At 69.1% G+C, this 17,932-nt stretch overlaps 3 protein-coding genes across 4 annotated transcripts; all 3 read right to left on the reverse strand.

The window, feature by feature from the left end:
* Positions 1–447: 447 nt before the first annotated feature.
* LOC134055397 (basic salivary proline-rich protein 2-like) lies at positions 448–2,057 on the reverse strand. Its single transcript, XM_062511732.1, has 4 exons — positions 2,049–2,057; positions 1,325–1,555; positions 1,105–1,221; positions 448–999 (listed from the first exon to the last, which is right to left on the reverse strand). Exons 1-4 carry the CDS (start codon positions 2,055–2,057, stop codon positions 448–450), a joined length of 909 nt encoding a protein of 302 aa, XP_062367716.1.
* Positions 2,058–8,650: 6,593 nt separating this feature from the next.
* Positions 8,651–11,863, reverse strand: MRI1 (methylthioribose-1-phosphate isomerase 1). The gene is made up of 8 exons (XM_062511781.1): positions 11,613–11,863; positions 11,174–11,415; positions 10,662–10,834; positions 10,300–10,476; positions 9,907–10,131; positions 9,171–9,667; positions 8,826–8,881; positions 8,651–8,730 (listed from the first exon to the last, which is right to left on the reverse strand). The coding sequence occupies exons 1-6, from the start codon at positions 11,742–11,744 to the stop codon at positions 9,537–9,539; spliced, it is 1,080 nt and encodes a 359-aa protein (XP_062367765.1). The 5' UTR covers positions 11,745–11,863; the 3' UTR covers positions 8,651–8,730; positions 8,826–8,881; positions 9,171–9,536.
* Positions 11,863–15,298, reverse strand: YJU2B (YJU2 splicing factor homolog B). 2 transcript variants are annotated; one of them, XM_062511778.1, is made up of 10 exons: positions 15,263–15,298; positions 14,272–14,316; positions 14,121–14,174; positions 13,736–13,818; positions 13,596–13,651; positions 13,386–13,446; positions 13,162–13,304; positions 12,775–12,947; positions 12,395–12,533; positions 11,863–12,316 (listed from the first exon to the last, which is right to left on the reverse strand). In XM_062511778.1, exons 2-10 carry the CDS (start codon positions 14,272–14,274, stop codon positions 11,973–11,975), a joined length of 1,056 nt encoding a protein of 351 aa, XP_062367762.1. In that variant the 5' UTR covers positions 14,275–14,316; positions 15,263–15,298; the 3' UTR covers positions 11,863–11,972. The 2 variants fall into 2 exon arrangements, with proteins under 2 accessions (XP_062367762.1, XP_062367764.1); XM_062511780.1 differs by lacking the exon at positions 15,263–15,298 and adding an exon at positions 15,157–15,238.
* Between the last annotated feature and the right edge of the window lie 2,634 nt (positions 15,299–17,932).

Below are 17,932 nucleotides of genomic sequence, written 5' to 3' on the forward strand. Positions count from 1 at the left end.
CCCAGGGACCCCCTCTGGAATCCTGCCAGGATCCCTCCCCAGCGAGGCACCGAATCCCAGGATAAGTCACGCCAAACCGAACCAAACCAAAGCAAACCCCAGCATCCCCAGTGGAGCAGGAGAACACCTTTCTGCACTGACAAATGGGGAAAAGGGAATAAACAGGGGGGGTCGGGGGGGCCGTCATTTACCAGCTCAATTGCCGCGCATTTTACCCCGACCCGGCTCTTTTTCCGGGATGTCCCGGAATCGGGGAAACCGTGAGACACCCCCGCGGTGTGTGTGGGGTGTCCCCAGGTGTCCCCAGGTGTCCCCGGGGGGGCGGGGCTGAGAGCGGCCCCGCCCATTCGCCACACGCGCCTCCTCCTCGGCGCTGATTGGCCGCTAGCTCCTCCCCCGTACGACCCGCCCCCTCTAGCCCCGCCCCCCGGGGGGGCACGGCCGCCCTTAACCCTTAGGAGCCCGGCCGGGGGCTCGGGGGTGTCCGCCCAGGGGGAGCCCCGTGTCCTCCCCTCCGGAATCCAAGCAGCGCCGCAGCCGCCCCCCGTGGGGCAGGGCCTTCGTGACACGGCACGGTCTGGCGCCATGCGAGAGGGGAAACTGAGGCACGGGAAGCCGGGGTGGGGGGCGGTGTGGCGGTAGAGCCGCTCGTCGCACGTGCGGTGGCACACGGTCGCACATGCGGTCCGCCGCTGCATCTCGGGGCCAGCCCAGCGACAATGCCGTAGTGGTCTCGTTGTCCTGTCCCGGCGGCCCCGATGGTCCCCGTGCCCTGTCCCAGGGGTCCCGACGGGACCCTCCCGGTGGTCCCGGTGATCCCGGCGGTGCCACAACTCCCGGGCCGGCCCTGCCCGGCTGCGGTGACTCACCGGCCCCTACAAGTCGGGGCTTGACACCGCGACGGGGGTGGGAATACGAGGAGAGGGTGATGCCCCCCCAAACACCCCGGAGGGGCCCGAAGGGTTTTGGGGGGGGGGGGGGGGGGGGGGGGGGGAGGGTCTGCGGGGGTGTCGGGGGGGCCCATTCCTGTGAAAGCGCCTTTGTCCGGACCCGCCGATCCCACCCCAGGGTGACTCACGGGCGCGTGGCTGGGCCCTGACTCACCCCCCCTCCCCGCCCCGTATCCCCCACCCGCGGCACCGGGGGCCCCCGGGACCTCCTGCCCCTCTTCCCCCCGCGGCATCGGGATCCCCCCGGGTCCCCCGACTGCAGCGGGGGTATCTTGCCGCCGGGGGGGGGGGGGGAGGGAACACACAAAGATTTGGGGAGGCTTCGGGGTGAAGGCGGATCTGGGGGTGCAGGGGGTGCCTAGGAAGGCACCTACGGGTGCGCGGGGGGGACCGTGCGTGCAGGTGGGGTATGGGTATTGGGGGTGGTCATCACCCCTCTGCTCTGGCAGCGGCTGGGCACTCTCCTCCCGGGGAACACCCCCGGGGCCCTCCCCGCCCCCCCCCCCGGGAGACACCTCTCTGGGGACGGGGACGCTCCCCTGGGCAAGCCCCGGCTCCCCCAGGGCTGCCTCCGGTGGCCCCGCCCGGTGGTGCCGGTCCCGGGGCTGCCGGTGAGTCACGGCCGTGACTCAGCCCCACCAAAACAGCGTCGCGTGGCAACACCAGGACCTGCGACAGGAACCCATCCGGACCCACCGACCCACAGTTCTGTCCCCTCCTGACCCACAGACCCCAACACCATCCCCCAGCTAAGACACTGCTGGGGTCCCTGGAGGGGGGACAGAAGCCGCAGGTGGCTGGGGATGCCGGGGGTGGGGGGAGTCTGGGGTTTCCCCGGGTTCTGAGGGGATCCAGTGGATCTGTGGCGTCCACGCACGGCCCAGGCTGAGGAAGGAAGGAGCCAGGAGGGAGCGTCAGGGGGAGGAAAGGGAAATCCCGGCCCAGTGCCTCCCCCCGCACCGGTGCTCCCTGTCCCAGCAGTGCCCGAAGTCCAGGGCTGCCAGTCTCTGCAGTGCCCCGAGCCCAGTGCTCCCAGTTCCCCCAGCGCCTGGGCTCCCTGAGTGTGGTGCCATGTCTGTGCCGCGGTCAGTGACACACATGAGCCATGTCGGTCCGTGCCCACGCCGCGCCAGGGACGGCCGTGTCGGTGCCATGTTGTGCCCTGTTGTCCTCTGCTGGTGACAGCCGTGTCGGCGCCACGTTGAGCCGTGTCCCTGCCACGCTGTTTGTTCCCTGCGGTCCCACGCCAGCGACACCCGTGTCGGTGCCATGCTGTGCCCTGTTGTGCCATGCCCAGGCCCTGCCGGCCCCGCTGCTGCTCCCCGCTCCTCCCGGCCGGGCTGACTCAGGCGGGAGGAATGTGCCGGCGGCGCGTGGGCGATGGCCCCGCTGCTGCCATTGCCTAGAAAGGGCATCGCAGAGCCCTTGGCCACGGGGAGCTCACAGGGAACCCACACGGCCACACAGGCACCCAGCAGGGCCAGCAGGGCCACCGTGGGACTCGCAGGGAGCCAGCACGGCCTCCGTGGCTATTCGTGACAAATGGGGACCTGGCACGGCCACCTTGGTTCCAGCAGGGCCTCAAGAACGGCCGCTGTGGCCACTGTGGGGCTGACAAGAACCTGACACGGCCACCACGGCCCTGTCCTGGGCCTCTGTGGGTGTGAATAAACGTGCGCAAGTGTGTGCAGGTGTGCGCGGCTGTGTGTGGGCACACGTGCATGCTGCGTGTTGCCAGTACCGTGTGCTGTGGTCGGCATCCCGTGTCCCCTGTGCCACGTTTCCTGTTCCATGTTCCGTGTTCCATGTTCCGTGCCCGACCCTGAGCAGGGCTTGGGGGCCCGCGGGAGACGGGTGGGGGGGGGGGTCCCGTGTTTAAAATTAGCAGCTGGCAAAGGTGGGGGGGGGGGGGGGGGGGGGGAAGAGTGTTGCTCTATCCCAGATGTGCAGCCACTACCAGATGTGGGGCGGGACCAGGAAGGGCCTGGGGGACTCTGGGAGGCACTGGGGAGCACTGGGGTGCCCGTCCTGCCCCACTGCTGGGAGCTGGGGGTGAGTAGGGGGGTTGTGGGGCAGGACGGGCCGTGGGGCAGGAAGGCTATGGGACAGTCTCTGGTGCAGGGGCTTAGGGTAGGCTGTGGGGCAGGGCCGTGGGGCAGGGCTGGCGCCGCGGCAGCGGTGACGCGTTGTGGTTTCGCTACTTCCGATATAAAACTCTGTTTAATGTCTGTGTGTGCAGCATCGCCATGGTGACCCCCAGCCCCCCCCCCCCCCCCGGCCCCGCCAGCGCCTGTGGCGCCCCATGGCCACGGGGCACCCGAGCACCGTGGGCTGCCCAGGCTTCCAGCCACGGGGCACAGGAGCTGCTCACTGTGGGGTGTAAAGATCCTGTGCCATAGGGCACATGGCCCCCTTGCCATGGGCACACAGCCCCTTTTCTGTGGGGCACACAGCTCCTATACCATGGGTCACCGAGCCCTTGTTCCATGGGGCACCAGGATCGCTTTCTGGGAGGCACTGAGCCCGTTTGCCATGGGGCACGTGGGCCCCCACCCGCTATGGGGCTCTGAAGCCCCCCCTGCTCTGGGGCCCGTGGCTCCTCGGCGCCGCCGCTCTTTTGCCCACCCGCTCGCGTCCCGGCGCCGCTGCGGGGCCGTGCGGTGATCGGGGCCCGGGGCGGGGCGCGCTCGGAGCCGGTGCGGGCTCGGTGCGGGGGGTGGGGGGGGGGGGGTGTGCGGGCTCGGGGCGGTCCCGGGGCGGTCCCGGGGCGGGAGAAGGCAGACCCGGTCCCTCCTCCCCCCCCCCACCCACCACCCCTCCCCTCCGCCGCCGCGGCCTCGTCGCTCCCGGGGCGGAGCGAAACGTTTAAAAGCGTTTCCCTTCTTGGAGTAAAAGTCAGAGACTTGGGGAGCCCCCGGGAGCCCCCGGAGCCCCCCACCCCCCCCGGCCCGGCCTTTTCCCCCCGGGACCCCCGGCCCCCGCTCCCGGTGAGTAACGGCCCCGCGGGACCCCTGGAAGGTTCCGGGGCGGCGGGAGAGGGGCCGCGACCGTGGCCTCGTGCCCGGCGCGGGGATGGCGGGAAGGGCCGCGGGGTCCCGCCAGATCCCACCGGATCCTCCGCGTTCCCCCTGGGGGTGGCGGCGGCACCGCCGCGGCCATCGACGGCCCGAGGCTGGCGAGGGGCGGGCAGGGGGGTGCGGGGTATCCGAGAGGTGTCCGGGGGGTCCCGGGGGGGAGTCTGGGGGCTCCGGGCCTGCTGGCGGGGCGTGGGTCGGGGGGGCCCGGGGGGGGGCGGTGGCGCCGGGCGGTGATTCATCCTTTCCCCCCGGCGCCGACGGGCGCGGACGGGGCGGCCCCTTCCCGCCCCCGCCCCCGCTTGGCCCGCGCGACGCCGGAGCCGCCCCGGCCTGGGAACCCCAAATACCGGACACCCCCCCCCCCCCCCCCCCCCCAAAACGTCCCGGTCTGAGAACCCCCAAACCTACAGATTTTCCCCCCACCCCACCCCCACCCGGCCTGGGAACCCCAAATTTCAGACACCCTCCCACTGGCTTGGGAGCCCCGAAACCCACAGAGCCCCTCCGGTCTGGGGGCGCCAAGACTTACCTGGCATCACATCCCCAAAATCCAGACCCCTCACAGCCTGGGTCCCCCAAAACCTACGGACCCCCCCAGGGCCTGGAAAGCCCCGAAATCCACTCGGTGCCAAACCCGCAGCATTGGACCCCCAGCCCCGCGGATCCCCGTGGGATCGGAGCCCCCAGACCCGCTGCACCCCAGCCTTAGGACCCCCAGAGCCCACGATACCCCCGGCCTCAACCCTCTGGCCTTGGGATCACCAACACTCAGAGCCCTCCACCCCCACAACACACCCAGCTGGAGACCCCCTCAACCCTGCAACTGTTCGACCCTCCCGAAATCGGAGCCCCAGAGCGCCCCCCGATATCAGCCCCCCAACCCTCGGCCCCCCAGAAGCCCCTGCCCCCCCATCCCACCCTTGTTCCTGCATTCCGCAGGCGCCGGGCGGCGCCACTGTCCTTTCCCTCTCCCGTTTTGGGGACGAAGGTGGGAATTTTGGCACCGGCCACCCCCCCGCCGTCCCCCGCCCCCCCCCTCGCCGGGGCCGCCCCCGCCCGGGGCCGCGGGAGCCGGTCGGGGCGGCCGGGCCGGCACCGCCCTGGCGCCGGGGGGGCACCGGGAGGGGCCCCCAGAACCGGGGTGGGGGGGCCCCCAAAAAACCGGGGGATACACCCCCAGGACCCGCGGGGGGGGGGGGGGGGGGGGGGTGAGGGCCACAGTTCCAGCCCACCCCCAGACGCGAGGTCGGCCCCCCCTCCCCCGCCCCACACTTGGGGGGCACCGGGCTGTGCCCACGGTGCCAGCGGGGCTGGTGGCATCCAAAGGCTGTTCCTGTCATAACCATTATGACCCCTTCCTAGGGACCCCCCAGGACCCCCGAGCCCTCCCCGGACCCCTCCCAGCCTCGTGTCGGTGCTGCCATCGTTGACGGGGGGAGCGTCACTGTCGCGACCCCCCCCCAGTGGGGACATGGGATCGGGGAACCCTTCAAGCCCTCCCCGAGTCCCCCCGGGCCCCCCGGCCCCGTGTCGGTGCCGCTGCCGCTGTTTACCCCCATTTTTTGGGCCGGTTCCACCCGATTCCCTTTGAAGTCGCCCCGTTGTCGTGACGACGCTGATGTCACGACCGGGCGGGGCCTCGTGGGTCCCACATGGCGCCTGCAGAGCCCCGGCCCCGGGGACACCAGAGACACCAGTGCCGGGGCCACCGCGGCCACCAGCCCCAGAGCCACCGCGGCCACGACAGTGTGACCCACGGCCACGGTCTGGGGACCACGGGGGTCCCAGCACGGGCTGACAGGGACAGAGTGACACTGGTGGCACTGGGGGACACGCGTCCCTGCCCGTTAGAGAGATCCAGGGGGTCTTGGAGCGCCCATCCCGCCGAGGGGACGCCGAGGGGACGCTGGGGACGTGGCACGGCCGGGGACACGTTTCACACTCTGGTCATGGGTTTGGCGGTGCTGGGGCTGGGGACAGCCCCCGGAGCCATGTCCCAGCGCTGTCATGTCCCAGTGCCATGGCCCAGTCCTGTCCTGGTCCCACCATCCCTCCTGTGTCCCCCCCCAGTGCCACCACGTGCCCGTCCTGCCTCCACAGAGATTCCCCTGCCCCGGGATCCTCCTGAATCCCCCCACAAAATACCTGGAGCCCCGCCCCCCGGGGTGACCCTCCAGGTGTGATCCCCCACCGACCTCCCCCCATTCCCACAGGTGGCACCTGGCTCTGGTCTCAACGCGGAGATGGCACCGTGGGAGCACCGGGACCGTCACCGGGGTGTCCGATCCCCCGCATCGCTGCCGCCCGCCGGGGTTCCTGGCGATGGGATTTTTTACCGTTTTTGCCCAAAATCACATTGCCAGGGATTTCCAACGGGCCCCAGCCCCCGCCACCATGCCGGGGGGGGGGCCGGGGAAGGGGGTTTAGGGGGGCCTGGAGACCTTGGAGGGGGCTTGAGGGGACTTCAGGGGTGTTTGGGTGTGGGGGTGGCGGGCTGTGTAGGCGCTCTGTGGGGTGTTTTTGGGGTGCTGGGGGGTGTTTTGGGGGCCGGGGGCAGGGCTTAGCCCACCTGTGAACAGAGTCCAGCCGCGCCGTGTTCACAGTGGCTAAGTTCCGCCTCCCGCCCCCCCCAAGCTCGGACAGCAGGGGCCCCCAAAACCTTTGGTTCTCTCCTGATCCTCCCCAAAACCCTTGGAGCCCCCTCCTTAGGATCCCCCTGAATACCTAAATCCCCCTGAGGGCCCCGAATGCCACTGCATGCTGAACCCCCGAGAGGACCACGGACCCCGCGGACACCCTGGGGCACCCCGAGGAGTCCCCAAAACCCCTCGGTTCCCCCCCCCTCCCCCGGGCGCCGCCCCCGGTGCCCGCTGAGCTGATTTGCAGTTGCTTTGGATAAACTGGCTCAGTTCAGCAGGAACAGGGGTCGGGCCCCCGCACCCCGAGACCCCGTTGGGGGTCCCCAACTCCTCCTGAACTCTCCAACCCCCTGGGGACCCCCAAAACCCTGTAGTGGGGCGCGTCTGCCACTGTCCCCGAGCTCACTGGGACCCGCAAGATCTTCCACAGCAGCGAGACCCCCCAAAAACCCCTAGAAGGATTACCCAAATATTGGGGGGGGGGGGAAATCTTCCCACACGGTTAGAACCGTGGCTGGTGGGAGGTCGTGGGGTGCTAGGAGGGGGTGAGGGGTTACAGAGGGTTTGTGGGGCGCTGGAGGGGGGCAGTGGGGGATTTCTGGGGGTTCGTGGGTTTTTTTTTTTCTGGAGGGTCCCGGCATGAAATTGTGGGGCGTGGCTGCTGTTCCCCGTTCCCCACGCCTTTCTCTTCCCCCCCGTACACCTCCCCCGGTCCCGGGCGAGCCCCGGCAGCAGCGGCCGCGGCCCCGGCGGCTGTGGGTGAGTCACGGGAGGGGTTTGGGGGGGTCGGGGGGGGGGGGGGGGGGGGGGGGGCCCCGCCCCACGCGAGGCCCCCGGGGGGAGGGGTGGGCTCCGGCTTCCAGCCCCTCCCCCAACCGTTCCCTGTTTGTTTCCCAAAATAAACCCGGCGGCGCCGATTCCAGGGAATTTCCCTGACGTCATTGGAGGCGTGGCTTGCGCGGGACCACGCCCTCTCCGGCCACACCCAGGGTGGGGGAGGGGAGGCACCCACGTGTCTTTGCCCGCCCAAAAAGGGGCGTGACGGATCCATGAGCCGCCCACGCCTGCGCCGCGCTCCCATTGGCTGCCGTGGCTTTCTCCGCTGCCAATCAGCGCGGGGCGGGGCGCGCTGCCAGTCAGAACGCAGCTTACCAATCAGCGTGGGGAGGGGGCGGAACAACGGGAAAGAGGCGGGGCCTAGAGATCCATTCACAAAGTTTTGGCGGCGCCGGGAAACGGAGAAAAAGGGATGGGAAGAGCCCGCAATCCCGGGAATACACCGAGACCCTTCTGAGAGCACCCCCAGAGACACAGGGACCCCCGACAAGCACTGAGACCTACCCGTAGTTCCGCCCCAACGTTATCAGGACATACTCGAAACCCTCCACAGGAGTCTCAGGGAGCCACATTATCCCCAAGACCACTCCCAGAACCTCTTGAAGGAACCGGGGCCGCCCAGAGAAGCCGGGATCCGCACGGAAACGCCCCCCTCGGAGAAGCAGATACACCCCCGAGGACTTCGGGACCCCTCCCAATGGATACAAGGACTCCCCTGGGGGACAGCGGGACCTCCTCTGGATCCCCTGGGAACCCAGAAGCGTCCCTCGAGACCCCCGGGAACACCTCACCCACCCCCAGAGACAAGGACGCCCTCCCCCCAGAACACTCCCGAGGCTATCAGGTCACCCTCAGGGGACCTCTGGTCTCGGGGCTTCAGCGATGTTCACTCCCTTGCCCAGATGTCTCCTCCAGGAGCTCCCCAAGCCCTCTAAAGCCACATCCCGGCAAATCAGACACCAGCCATGTGGGTGTGGGGGGACGCTGCCCGCAAATCCCATTTATTAAAGAACGATGGGGACTGAGAACAGCTCCCCAGACCCTTGTGGAGGTCACTGGAGGGGGACTCGGGGGACATTCCCCGGGGGGGGCTCAGCTGCGGCCCTTCTTGGCTTTGTCCTTGGCAGGGGGCGGCGCCGTGACCAGGGCCAGCTTTTTGGGGAGGCTGCCCTGCGCCCGCTGCACGGTCTCCCGCTCGATCCGCATCCGAATCCCGACCTCCAGACGCTGGGGAGAGCACGTGGGGGGTCAGGGGGGGTTCAAGTAGGCCCCCCCCCAGACCCCTCAGGACCCCGCAAACCCCACCACGCCACCCCCCTCACCTTCTTCAGCTTCTGCTGTTGGATCACGCGGAGCTTCTTTGGGGCGATGGTGCGGCCTGTGGAGAGCGTGGCTGGGCTGAGACCCGAGAGATTCCGGGACACTCACCACTGACAACCCCGAGCTCCCCGAAGCCGTGTGTTCCCCCAAGAGCTCCCAGAGACGCCACCGGAGACCCACCACGACTTCTACGGGACACGCCCGCCAAATCAGAGCCTCCCCTCCACCCGAAGGTCCTGAGGCGTCCTCTCGCCCTCCATCTCGGGATTCCCCTGAGCGACACCTGGACCCCCGAGTCCGCCTGTGCCCCTACACCGTTCCCTGGGCCTCCTGGCCCTGGCACCCACCTCACCTCCCTTCCGCGGACCCCGAGTCCCACGAGCTGCCGCCGCCGCCGCCGCCTTAGGACGCTTGGTCGCCGCCTTGGGCCGGCCCTGAGCCATGGCCGCCTCTCCCGCGTTAGGGGCCGGGGCAGACCTGGCAGGAGCGCGGCGGCACGCGGAGCACGCCGGGATACAGTGGGCCTTCCGGTCGCAAAGGCCGCAGGGATTTACCGAGGCATTTTGGCCGCAAAGGATGGAGGGATACACCGAGGCATTTTGGCCGCGAAGGATGCAGGGATACACCGAGGTATTTTCGCCGCAAAGGCCGCAGGGATACATCGGGGTTTTTATTGTAGCAAGGGCTGCCGGGATACACCGAGGCAGACGCCATCACAGCTCCCTCGGCTTCCCCAGCGCCTGGCACAGCTCGGAGGGGGCGAAGACCCCCCACTCCGTAATGATGCCCCCCGTGATGAGTTCATGCGGCGTGACGTCAAAAGCCGGGTTCCACACGTCGACCTCTGCAGGAGGAGGAGGAGGGGGTACAGGGGGTCAGAGGGGCTCTGGCAGTGACTCCAGGCAGGGGTGGGGTCCCCCCGACCCAAAGGGGAACGCTCCACCTCACACAGGGCACTCCCTGACCCAGCAGGGATCCCCCCGAACCCTACACACCAACCCTCTCTGGGATCTGGCCTGGGACACTCTGACTCGCCCAAACGGGACACACCCGACCCCCTCCCAGCCCAGGCATGGCACCCACCGGGCTCAGCCAGGAGGACACCCCCGAGCTGGGTGAGCTCTGTTCCCGGCCGCTCCTCGATGGGGATCAGGCGGCCCGAGGCCAGCGTGGGGTCGCAGGTGCTGCTTGGGGCGGCCACATAGAAAGGGATCCCCATGTGCTGCGCAGCCACCGCCAGCTGGAATGTCCCGATCTTGTTGGCCACGTCTCCGTTGGCAGCCACGCGGTCAGCGCCCACCACCACAGCTGGGGACAGAGCAGGGTCAGCGGGACCTTTCCTGTGTCACCCATCCGCATCCCATACCCGCTTTTTGTCCCAGTCCTTTCCCATGTCACCTGTCCCCAGCCTCCGCCACCCATCCCGTGTCCCGCCCCGTCCTGTGCTCCCTTCCTACCCCTCGTCCCTGTCCTCACCCTGCACTCCCCGCTCCCTCATGGCGGCGGCGGCCGCGCTGTCGGCGATTAGGGTGACAGGGACGCCGTCGTGGCGCAGCTCGAGTGCCGAGAGCCGCGAGCCCTGGTTGTAGGGCCGGGTCTCGGTGCAGAACACGCGCGACAAGGACCCGCGCTGGTGCAGCGCCCGCACGACACCTGGGGACATGCGGGACGCGTCAGGGATGCCGCGACACAGACACTGTCCCCCCCATCGCGATAGAGACGCCTGGAAAAACCCTGGGGGAAAACGGGGGCGCTGAGACCACCCCCACCCCCTCCAATGCCCGGAGCCCCCCAAGGCCAGCGCAGGATCCGCCGGTGCCCCCCCGGTGCCCCCATACCCAGGGCGGTGCCGTAGCCCGCTGTCGCCAGGGTCCCGGTGTTGCAGTGGGTCAGGAGGGTGACGGGACCGTCCCCCCGGACCCTCCCCAGGATGTGACTCGCCCCGTGCGCCCCAATGTTCCGGTTGTCCCTCCGGTCCTTCTCCAGGAGCCCCTCGATGTACTCAATGATGCTGGGGAGGGGGCAAAATGGGGGTGTGCCTCCCTCTCCCAAACCCTAAGCCCAAACCCACCCCAGGGGATCCCGAGACCCTCCTCAACGCCCACCCCCTGCACCCCAGAAGCACCTGGAACCCCAAATCCACCTCGGGAGCACCTCAGGACCCCAGATCCCCAACTGGGAGATCCCAGGACCCCCTTCAACACCCCGAATCCACCCCAGGAACCACCTGAGACTTCTCCCACGCCCCCAAAACTCCCACTGGGGAATCCCAAATACTGACCTCGACACCCCCCGCTCACCTCCCGAGCCCAGCGCCCCGCACATTCCCCTCACCTCCTCCCCCCGTTACCTCTCCCGCAGCTGCTGGGGGGTGACCCCGGGGGTCTCCACCCGCTGCCGGACAAACGCCCGGAGCCGCTCGGCCTCGTGGCCCAGGTTGGCGGCCGTGGGGCGGGCGGTGAGCAGGAACCCCAATTTCTGCCCCACGAACTCCTCCAGGGCTCCCAAATCCTCGGAGGGTCCCGCGCCCCCCGCCAGCTCCACGGCCAGGCTCAGGCAGCCCAGCAGGGCGATGGCCGGAGCCCCCCGAACCTGGAGGGGGCACAGAAGAGCCCCTGAGCCACCGACCTGCCCCCACCCCCGGGAGGATTTGGGGGTCCCCCAAACAAGGGGGTGGTCGGGAAGGAAGGCGCGGGGGTTTTGGGGGTGATTGTAGGTCAGGATTTGTCGGGGGGTCCTCAGGGGGGTACTTGGGGGGGGGGGGGGGGGGGGTTCGGGTCTCCCCTCACCTCCATATCGCGGATGGCCCCCCAGGCCCGCTCCACGCCCCCCACCCGCTCGTAGCGGAGCTGCCCCGGCAGCAGCCGCTGGTTCAGAACCTCGAGGGAGCCGCGCCGGTACCGCAGCGACTCGAGCGCCATCGCGACAGAGGGACGGACGGACAGACAGACAGACAGACCCCGCCCCTTTCCGGGGGCAGCGCCCGCCCCCGCCAGGACCGCCCAGGGGCGGGACGGGACCACCGGAGGCGACAGTCGCGACAGACCACCGACAGCTTTTAATTTTGAGCTGCTCGAGGGTATAAATTACAGGGGTGGATGGGGGGGAAGAACGGGGCTCGGGCCCCCCCCCCAAGACCAAAACCCCGCTCAGGGGCTCTCGGAGCCGGAGTCCGAGTAGTCGGCGACGAGGGACGGGGCGGGGGCAGCAGCGGCGCCGTCCTGGGGGGCTCCCCCAGCTTGGGGGGCGGCCTCGGGGGTGCCCCGGGGTACCGGGGGCGTCCCCTCCGCCCCCCCGCCCTCCTCCCCCGCCCGCCGCCGCACGATGCCGAGCCCGGCGGGGGTCGGGGGTGGGCCCGGGGGTGTCCTCGGAGCCCGTCCCGTCCCCAAACCCAATTTCTGCAGGGCCCCCCCAGCCGCTCGGGCCGTGCCGGGGGCGAACCAGGAGCGCTGGGAGATCTCGGAGCGCTTCAGCCGCTGCTTCTCCTCGTAGGCTGTAGGGAGGGGACAGGGTCGGGTGGGGTCAGGGGGGAACCCTCCGGGACCCCCTCCCCAGGACCCCCCCTACGCACAGTCGGGGGCACGGAGGCTGAGCAGGGCGGCGAGGCGCCGATCCTCCTCCTCCTCACGGAGCAGCGGGATGCTGAGCCCGGCCCGCGCCCGCAGCGCCGCCGCCTCCTCCTCCTCCTCCCGTAGCGTCTTCTTCTCCTCCTGAGAGGGGGGGAAACGGGGCTGGGGGCGCGGCCCGGAGACCCCCGGGGATGCCGGAGAGTCCTGGGTGGGCAGGAGCCTCTCCATGGGCTTTTAGGAGTTTCTGCGGTGGGTATTTGGGTGTCCTGCAGTCCCCAGTGGGTATTTGGGGGTCCCAGTGAAAATTCCGGGGTCCCAGAGTCCCCAGTAGGTATTTGGGGGTCCCAGTGAAAATTCCGGGGTCCCGGAACCCCCCACTGACCCGGAATCGCCTCCGCAGGCGGCTGTTGAGGCCGAAATCGTCCTTCCAGGCGTCCTGAGCCTCCTGCAGGCGCGTCAGAGTGGGGGTGGCGCGCTCCAGGACCCCCCGGTCCGTCACCCCGTGCTCCAGCCGGAACATGGGATCCACAGCCAGGCGCTCCCGCTGCTCCGGGGCTGCGGGGACGCCGTTACTGGGGGCACTGGGATGGACTGGGGGCACTACTGAGGCAGCGCCTGAGCGCTGTCCCCATGTCCCAGCACTCGCCCTTGTGTCAGGACCAGCTCCCTGGGGGCACTGGGAGCCACTGGGAGGGACTGGGATCGCTGGGACAGGGCGCGACCACGACCCTGGCTCTGAGCGGGGTTACTGGGCCATACTGGCACTCACTGGTGGGCAGGACCTGGGCGCTGTCCCCGGGGTCCCAGCGCTCCTCCTTGCGCCGGGCCCCGCTGACGATGACGTAGTCGCAATTCCCGGGGTCCGTCTGCAGCTCGATGTAGTTGACGCACAGGTGACACTTCATCCGGAACCTGGAGGGGGTCCACACGGGTCAAGGGGTCCCCAAAAGGTCCCCAGGTGCCCCCACGGGTGAGGGAGGGGCTGTGGCTCACCTGTACACAGGGGTGGTGTAGTAGTTCCCCACCTTCTTCTTCTCCGCGTTGTACCTGACACCTGTGGGGAAGGTGGGGGGTGGTGAAACAACCCCCCCTGCACATTTGGGAGCCTCTTTGGGACACCCCCCCACCCCCCCCCCCCAAAACGGGGGCCCCTTTGGGTCTCCCTTAAAACTCCCCAGTCCCCAGAACAGAGGTGCCACTCACCCATCCCGATGTGGTTCTGGCACCCGTCGCACCAAATGTTAAAGGGCATCTCAAACCTGGGGGTCAGGAGGGGTTGGGGGGGTGTCAGCGCTGCCCCCAGGATGTGACAAGGCACATTTTGGGGTGTCCCCCCACCTCACCTGATGACAAGGATGCCCTGGGAGAGCTTCCGGGCGCGCTCCCGCAGGGGGTGGCTGTGGTGGTACTTGTTGAGGGAGCCATGCTGGGGGGGAAAAGGGCAGTGAGGGAGGGGGGCCGGCCCCCCCAAACCCCCACACATGATTCCAGCCCCTGCAAAACTCTACTTACAGCTGCCCGAACCCTCCTGCCCCCTTCAGCCACCCAAAACCCCATCCACCCCACAACCTGGCCTTCCCCCAGCACCCCAATATCTCCCTAAAATCTCCCTGCCAGCCCCTCAACCCCCCTGCCAGCCCCCAGCCCCCCAAAACCCCTGCCCAGAACCCTGTAACTCCTTGGCAATGCCCAAACCCCCTCCCCAAGCTCCCCAAGTCCCCAGCCCACCTTGGCGGGGTCGAAGTCAGGTGGGTAGTACTTGTTGGTCCCCTTGCGCTCGCCCTGGGGGGAAATTGGGTGACCACGGAGTGACCACAGCGTCACCACGGAGTGACCACGGTGGCCCCAGTGCAGCTGAGGTGGCCCTGTCCCCACTCACCATGGCCGAGGGTCTCTGGCGCCGCTGGACCGGCACAGGCAGGACCTGGGGGCGGTGAGGAGGTCAATGGGGAGCCCCCGGCCCGGACTGGGAGAGGTTAATCGTCACCAGTCCGTACTGGGAAAGGGGTACCGGTGTGGGGACAACAGCCACTGGTTTGTACTGGGACGGGGATCATGGGACAGCAGCACCCAACGCGCTCCCAGCACGCAGCGAGTGGTCACTGGGCTATACTGGGACAGGGCCCGGCACAGTTTGGGGGTCACCGGGCTGTACTGGGACCGGCCCCCCGACCCAGTATGGGATCCCTGTTCCGAACTGGGCCGAACCGAGCTGTATTGGGCTGTACCTGGGTCCCTGGGCTGTACCGGGCTGTACCGGGGTCCCTGGGCTGTACCGGGCTGTACCGGGCTGTACCGGTGTCCCTGGGCTGTACCGGGCTGTACCGGGGTCCCTGGGCTGTACCGGGCTGTACCGGGCTGTACCGGGCTGTACCGGGGTCCCTGGGCTGTACCGGTGTCCCTGGGCTGTACCGGGCTGTACCGGGCTGTACCGGGGTCCCTGGGCTGTACCGGGGTCCCTGGGCTGTACCGGGCTGTACCGGGCTGTACCGGGCTGTACCGGGGTCCCTGGGCTGTACCGGGGTCCCTGGGCTGTACCGGGGTCCCTGGGCTGTACCGGGCTGTACCGGGCTGTACCGGGCTGTACCGGGGTCCCTGGGCTACTGTACCGGGCTGTACCGGGCTGTACCGGGGTCCCTGGGCTGTACCGGTGTCCCTGGGCTGTACCGGGCTGTACCGGGGTCCCTGGGCTGTACCGGGCTGTACCGGGGTCCCTGGGCTGTACCGGGCTGTACCGGGCTGTACCGGGGTCCCTGGGCTGTACCGGGGTCCCTGGGCTGTACCGGTGTCCCTGGGCTGTACCGGGCTGTACCGGGGTCCCTGGGCTGTACCGGAATCGCTCCCGCGCGCGCCCCCCACTCCCCACTGACCTCTTCCGGCTGCGCTCCTCAGGCCCCGCCCCTTCCTCGTGACCGCGAACTGATTGGTCCATCCACGGCGAGGGGGCGGAAACCTTCCCGGCGGCCCCGCCCCCCGGCGGCGCTCGCGACTTCTGGCGACGCCGCAGCGTGGTGACTTACGGCGGCTCATAGCAGCGAAAACTCCATAGCAACGGGGGTCCATAGCAACGTGTTTCCACAGCAACGGGGCACACTGCAGCGAGGGCTCTATAGCAACGGGGTCCATAGCAACGGGGTGCACAGGATGGGGTGCCCCATAGCGATGGGCTCCATGGCAACCGCGTTCATAGCGTCCATCTCCATAGCAACGGGCTTCAAACCAAAGGGGTCCATAGCAAAGGGGAGCTCTTGGCAACGGGGCTCCATAGCAACGGGCGTCATAGCAACTGGATTCCATAGCAACCGGCTGCTCCCCTAAGCCTCACCCCCCACGGGTCCCCACCATCACCTTGTGTCCCCATGGCTGTCCCCATCATCCTGTGTCCTCGCTGGATAGAGCGGACCCCCCGTGTCCCCACGGGGGTGGCAGTGTCCCCATCACTGTCCTCATCACCCCGTGTCCCCACGGGGGTGGCAGTGTCCCCATCACTGTCCTCATCACCCCGTGTCCCCACGGGGGTGGCAGTGTCCCCATCACTGTCCTCATCACCCCGTGCCCCCACGGGGGTGGCAGTGTCCCCATCACTGTCCTCATCACCCCGTGCCCCCACGGGGGTGGCAGTGTCCCCATCACTGTCCTCATCACCCCGTGTCCCCACGGGGGTGGCAGTGTCCCCATCACTGTCCTCATCACCCCGTGTCCCCACGGGGGTGGCAGTGTCCCTGTCCCTCCCCACGAACCCATGTCACCCCCCCAGGGATGGTTGTCCTCAGCCCCATCCCTGCCACACAACTGCCGCCATCCCCGCAGCCCCAGCAGGTGCCACCGCGGTGGCCCGGTGGCCTCTGATCAGCCCCTGCAGGCGGCCACCGCCTGATCACAGGGATGCGCTAATGAGCCACCGAGGTGCGACCGCGTCCCCAGTGCCATCCATGGCAGCGTCCCCACGGCCGCATCTGCCACCGGCCATGCCCGGCTGCCGCCCGGGCACACGGCCACGGCACACGGGCACGGCCTGGCCCGGACACGGGCGACACGGGGACCTGGCAGTGTCTGGGGACACCGGGGCAGGGAGGGTGTCCCCGTGGGTGAGAGGTTGGCACCGGCGCCGAGGGAGCAAGGTTGAGCCTGGGATGCGGGGACCTGGCCAGAGCCGGCAGAGCGTGGGGACACCACGTGTGGGGACACGATGTGTGGGGACACGATGTGTGGGGACACGATGTGTGGGGACACCACGTGTGGGGACACTTGTGACAGCCGGGCTCTCGCAGCTTGCGGGGCCGTTCAGCGTTTCGGGGGCCCCATCGCTCCCAAGTGACACTCAGGGTCCCCCTTTGGGGACAGCCGCTATTTGGGGCCACAGTCCCCATTGATCAGCCACTCTGAGCCCCGGTGTGGGGGGAGCCCGGCGGAGCTCTGTGCCCTCCCCCGCCCCCCGTAGCCCCTCCCGGCCGGGTGTCTCGGGGTCCCGGTGGCCCGGGGGTGACACTGGCAGCGCCACGTGCGGCGGCTGCGGCGCCGGGACAAAAGCGGAGCTGGGGACAAAGGGCCGTGACGTCAGCGGGGACTGGGGGGCAACGCTGACCCAGTTCGGCCGCTTTTGGGGGGTCTCGGCGGGGGGAGGAGCCGGGGAGTTCGGCCCAGCGCGTCCCCAGGGGAATGGACTCGGGGAGGGGGGGGGGCGGTGACACCGCGGTCACCGCAGGGGGAAACTGAGGCAGCGCAGGGGTAATTAAAGCCGGTTAAGTAATTTAGGGGGGAGTTAAAGGAGGAAGAGGAGGAGAGGGAGGAGAGGGAAGGGGGTAAGTCCCAGGCATTGAGGGGGGGGGGGGAGCAGGAGAAGGAAGAGGAGTGAGAAGAGGAAGGTCCCGAGCACTCGGGGGGCAGGAGGAGGAGGAGGAGGAGGACGAAAGTCTCGGGAATTGAGGGGCAGGAGGAGGAGGAGAAAAGAGGAGGAGAAGGAGGAGGAGGAGAAGGAGGAGGAGGAAGGTCCCGGGTATTGGTGGGGGGGGGGGGGGGGGAAGGAGAGGGGGAGGAGGAGGAGGAGGAGCAGCAGCAGCAGCAGCGCGAGCTCTGCCGCAGCCCGGCCCGATGGGCCCCGCCACCCCGCTGCTGCCGGGGGGCTGACGGCGACCCCCGCCCGGCCCCGCCGCCCCGACCTGGGGCCACCACCCCAGGAGCCGCCGTCTTCGCCTTTTTTTTCTACCCTTTGGATTTTGTTGCCGTTTGGAGATTTTTTTGGGGGGGAGGCATTTTTTTTACCTTCAAAACCCCCCCCCCCCCCCCCCCCCCCCAATCTCTCACGGATGCTCCGGGCCGGGGGCGCCGGGATGCGCTGAGCGAGCTCCGGGGTTTTTCGGAGCCTCTTCTCCTTCTCCCCCTCGCCCCAAATTACCGCAACCCCCTCCGGGGGGAGGGGGCAACGGGAGCCGCAGCGCCGGGACCCCCGCACCTCGCTCCGGGGCACCGGGAGCCGCAGCGGGGGGGGGGCTCGGCCCTCCCGATACCGAGACACCGGCACCTTCTCCCGAAACCGGGAC

Source organism: Cinclus cinclus, chromosome 32 (assembly GCF_963662255.1).
Source record: "Cinclus cinclus chromosome 32, bCinCin1.1, whole genome shotgun sequence".
NCBI lineage: Eukaryota > Metazoa > Chordata > Aves > Passeriformes > Cinclidae > Cinclus > Cinclus cinclus.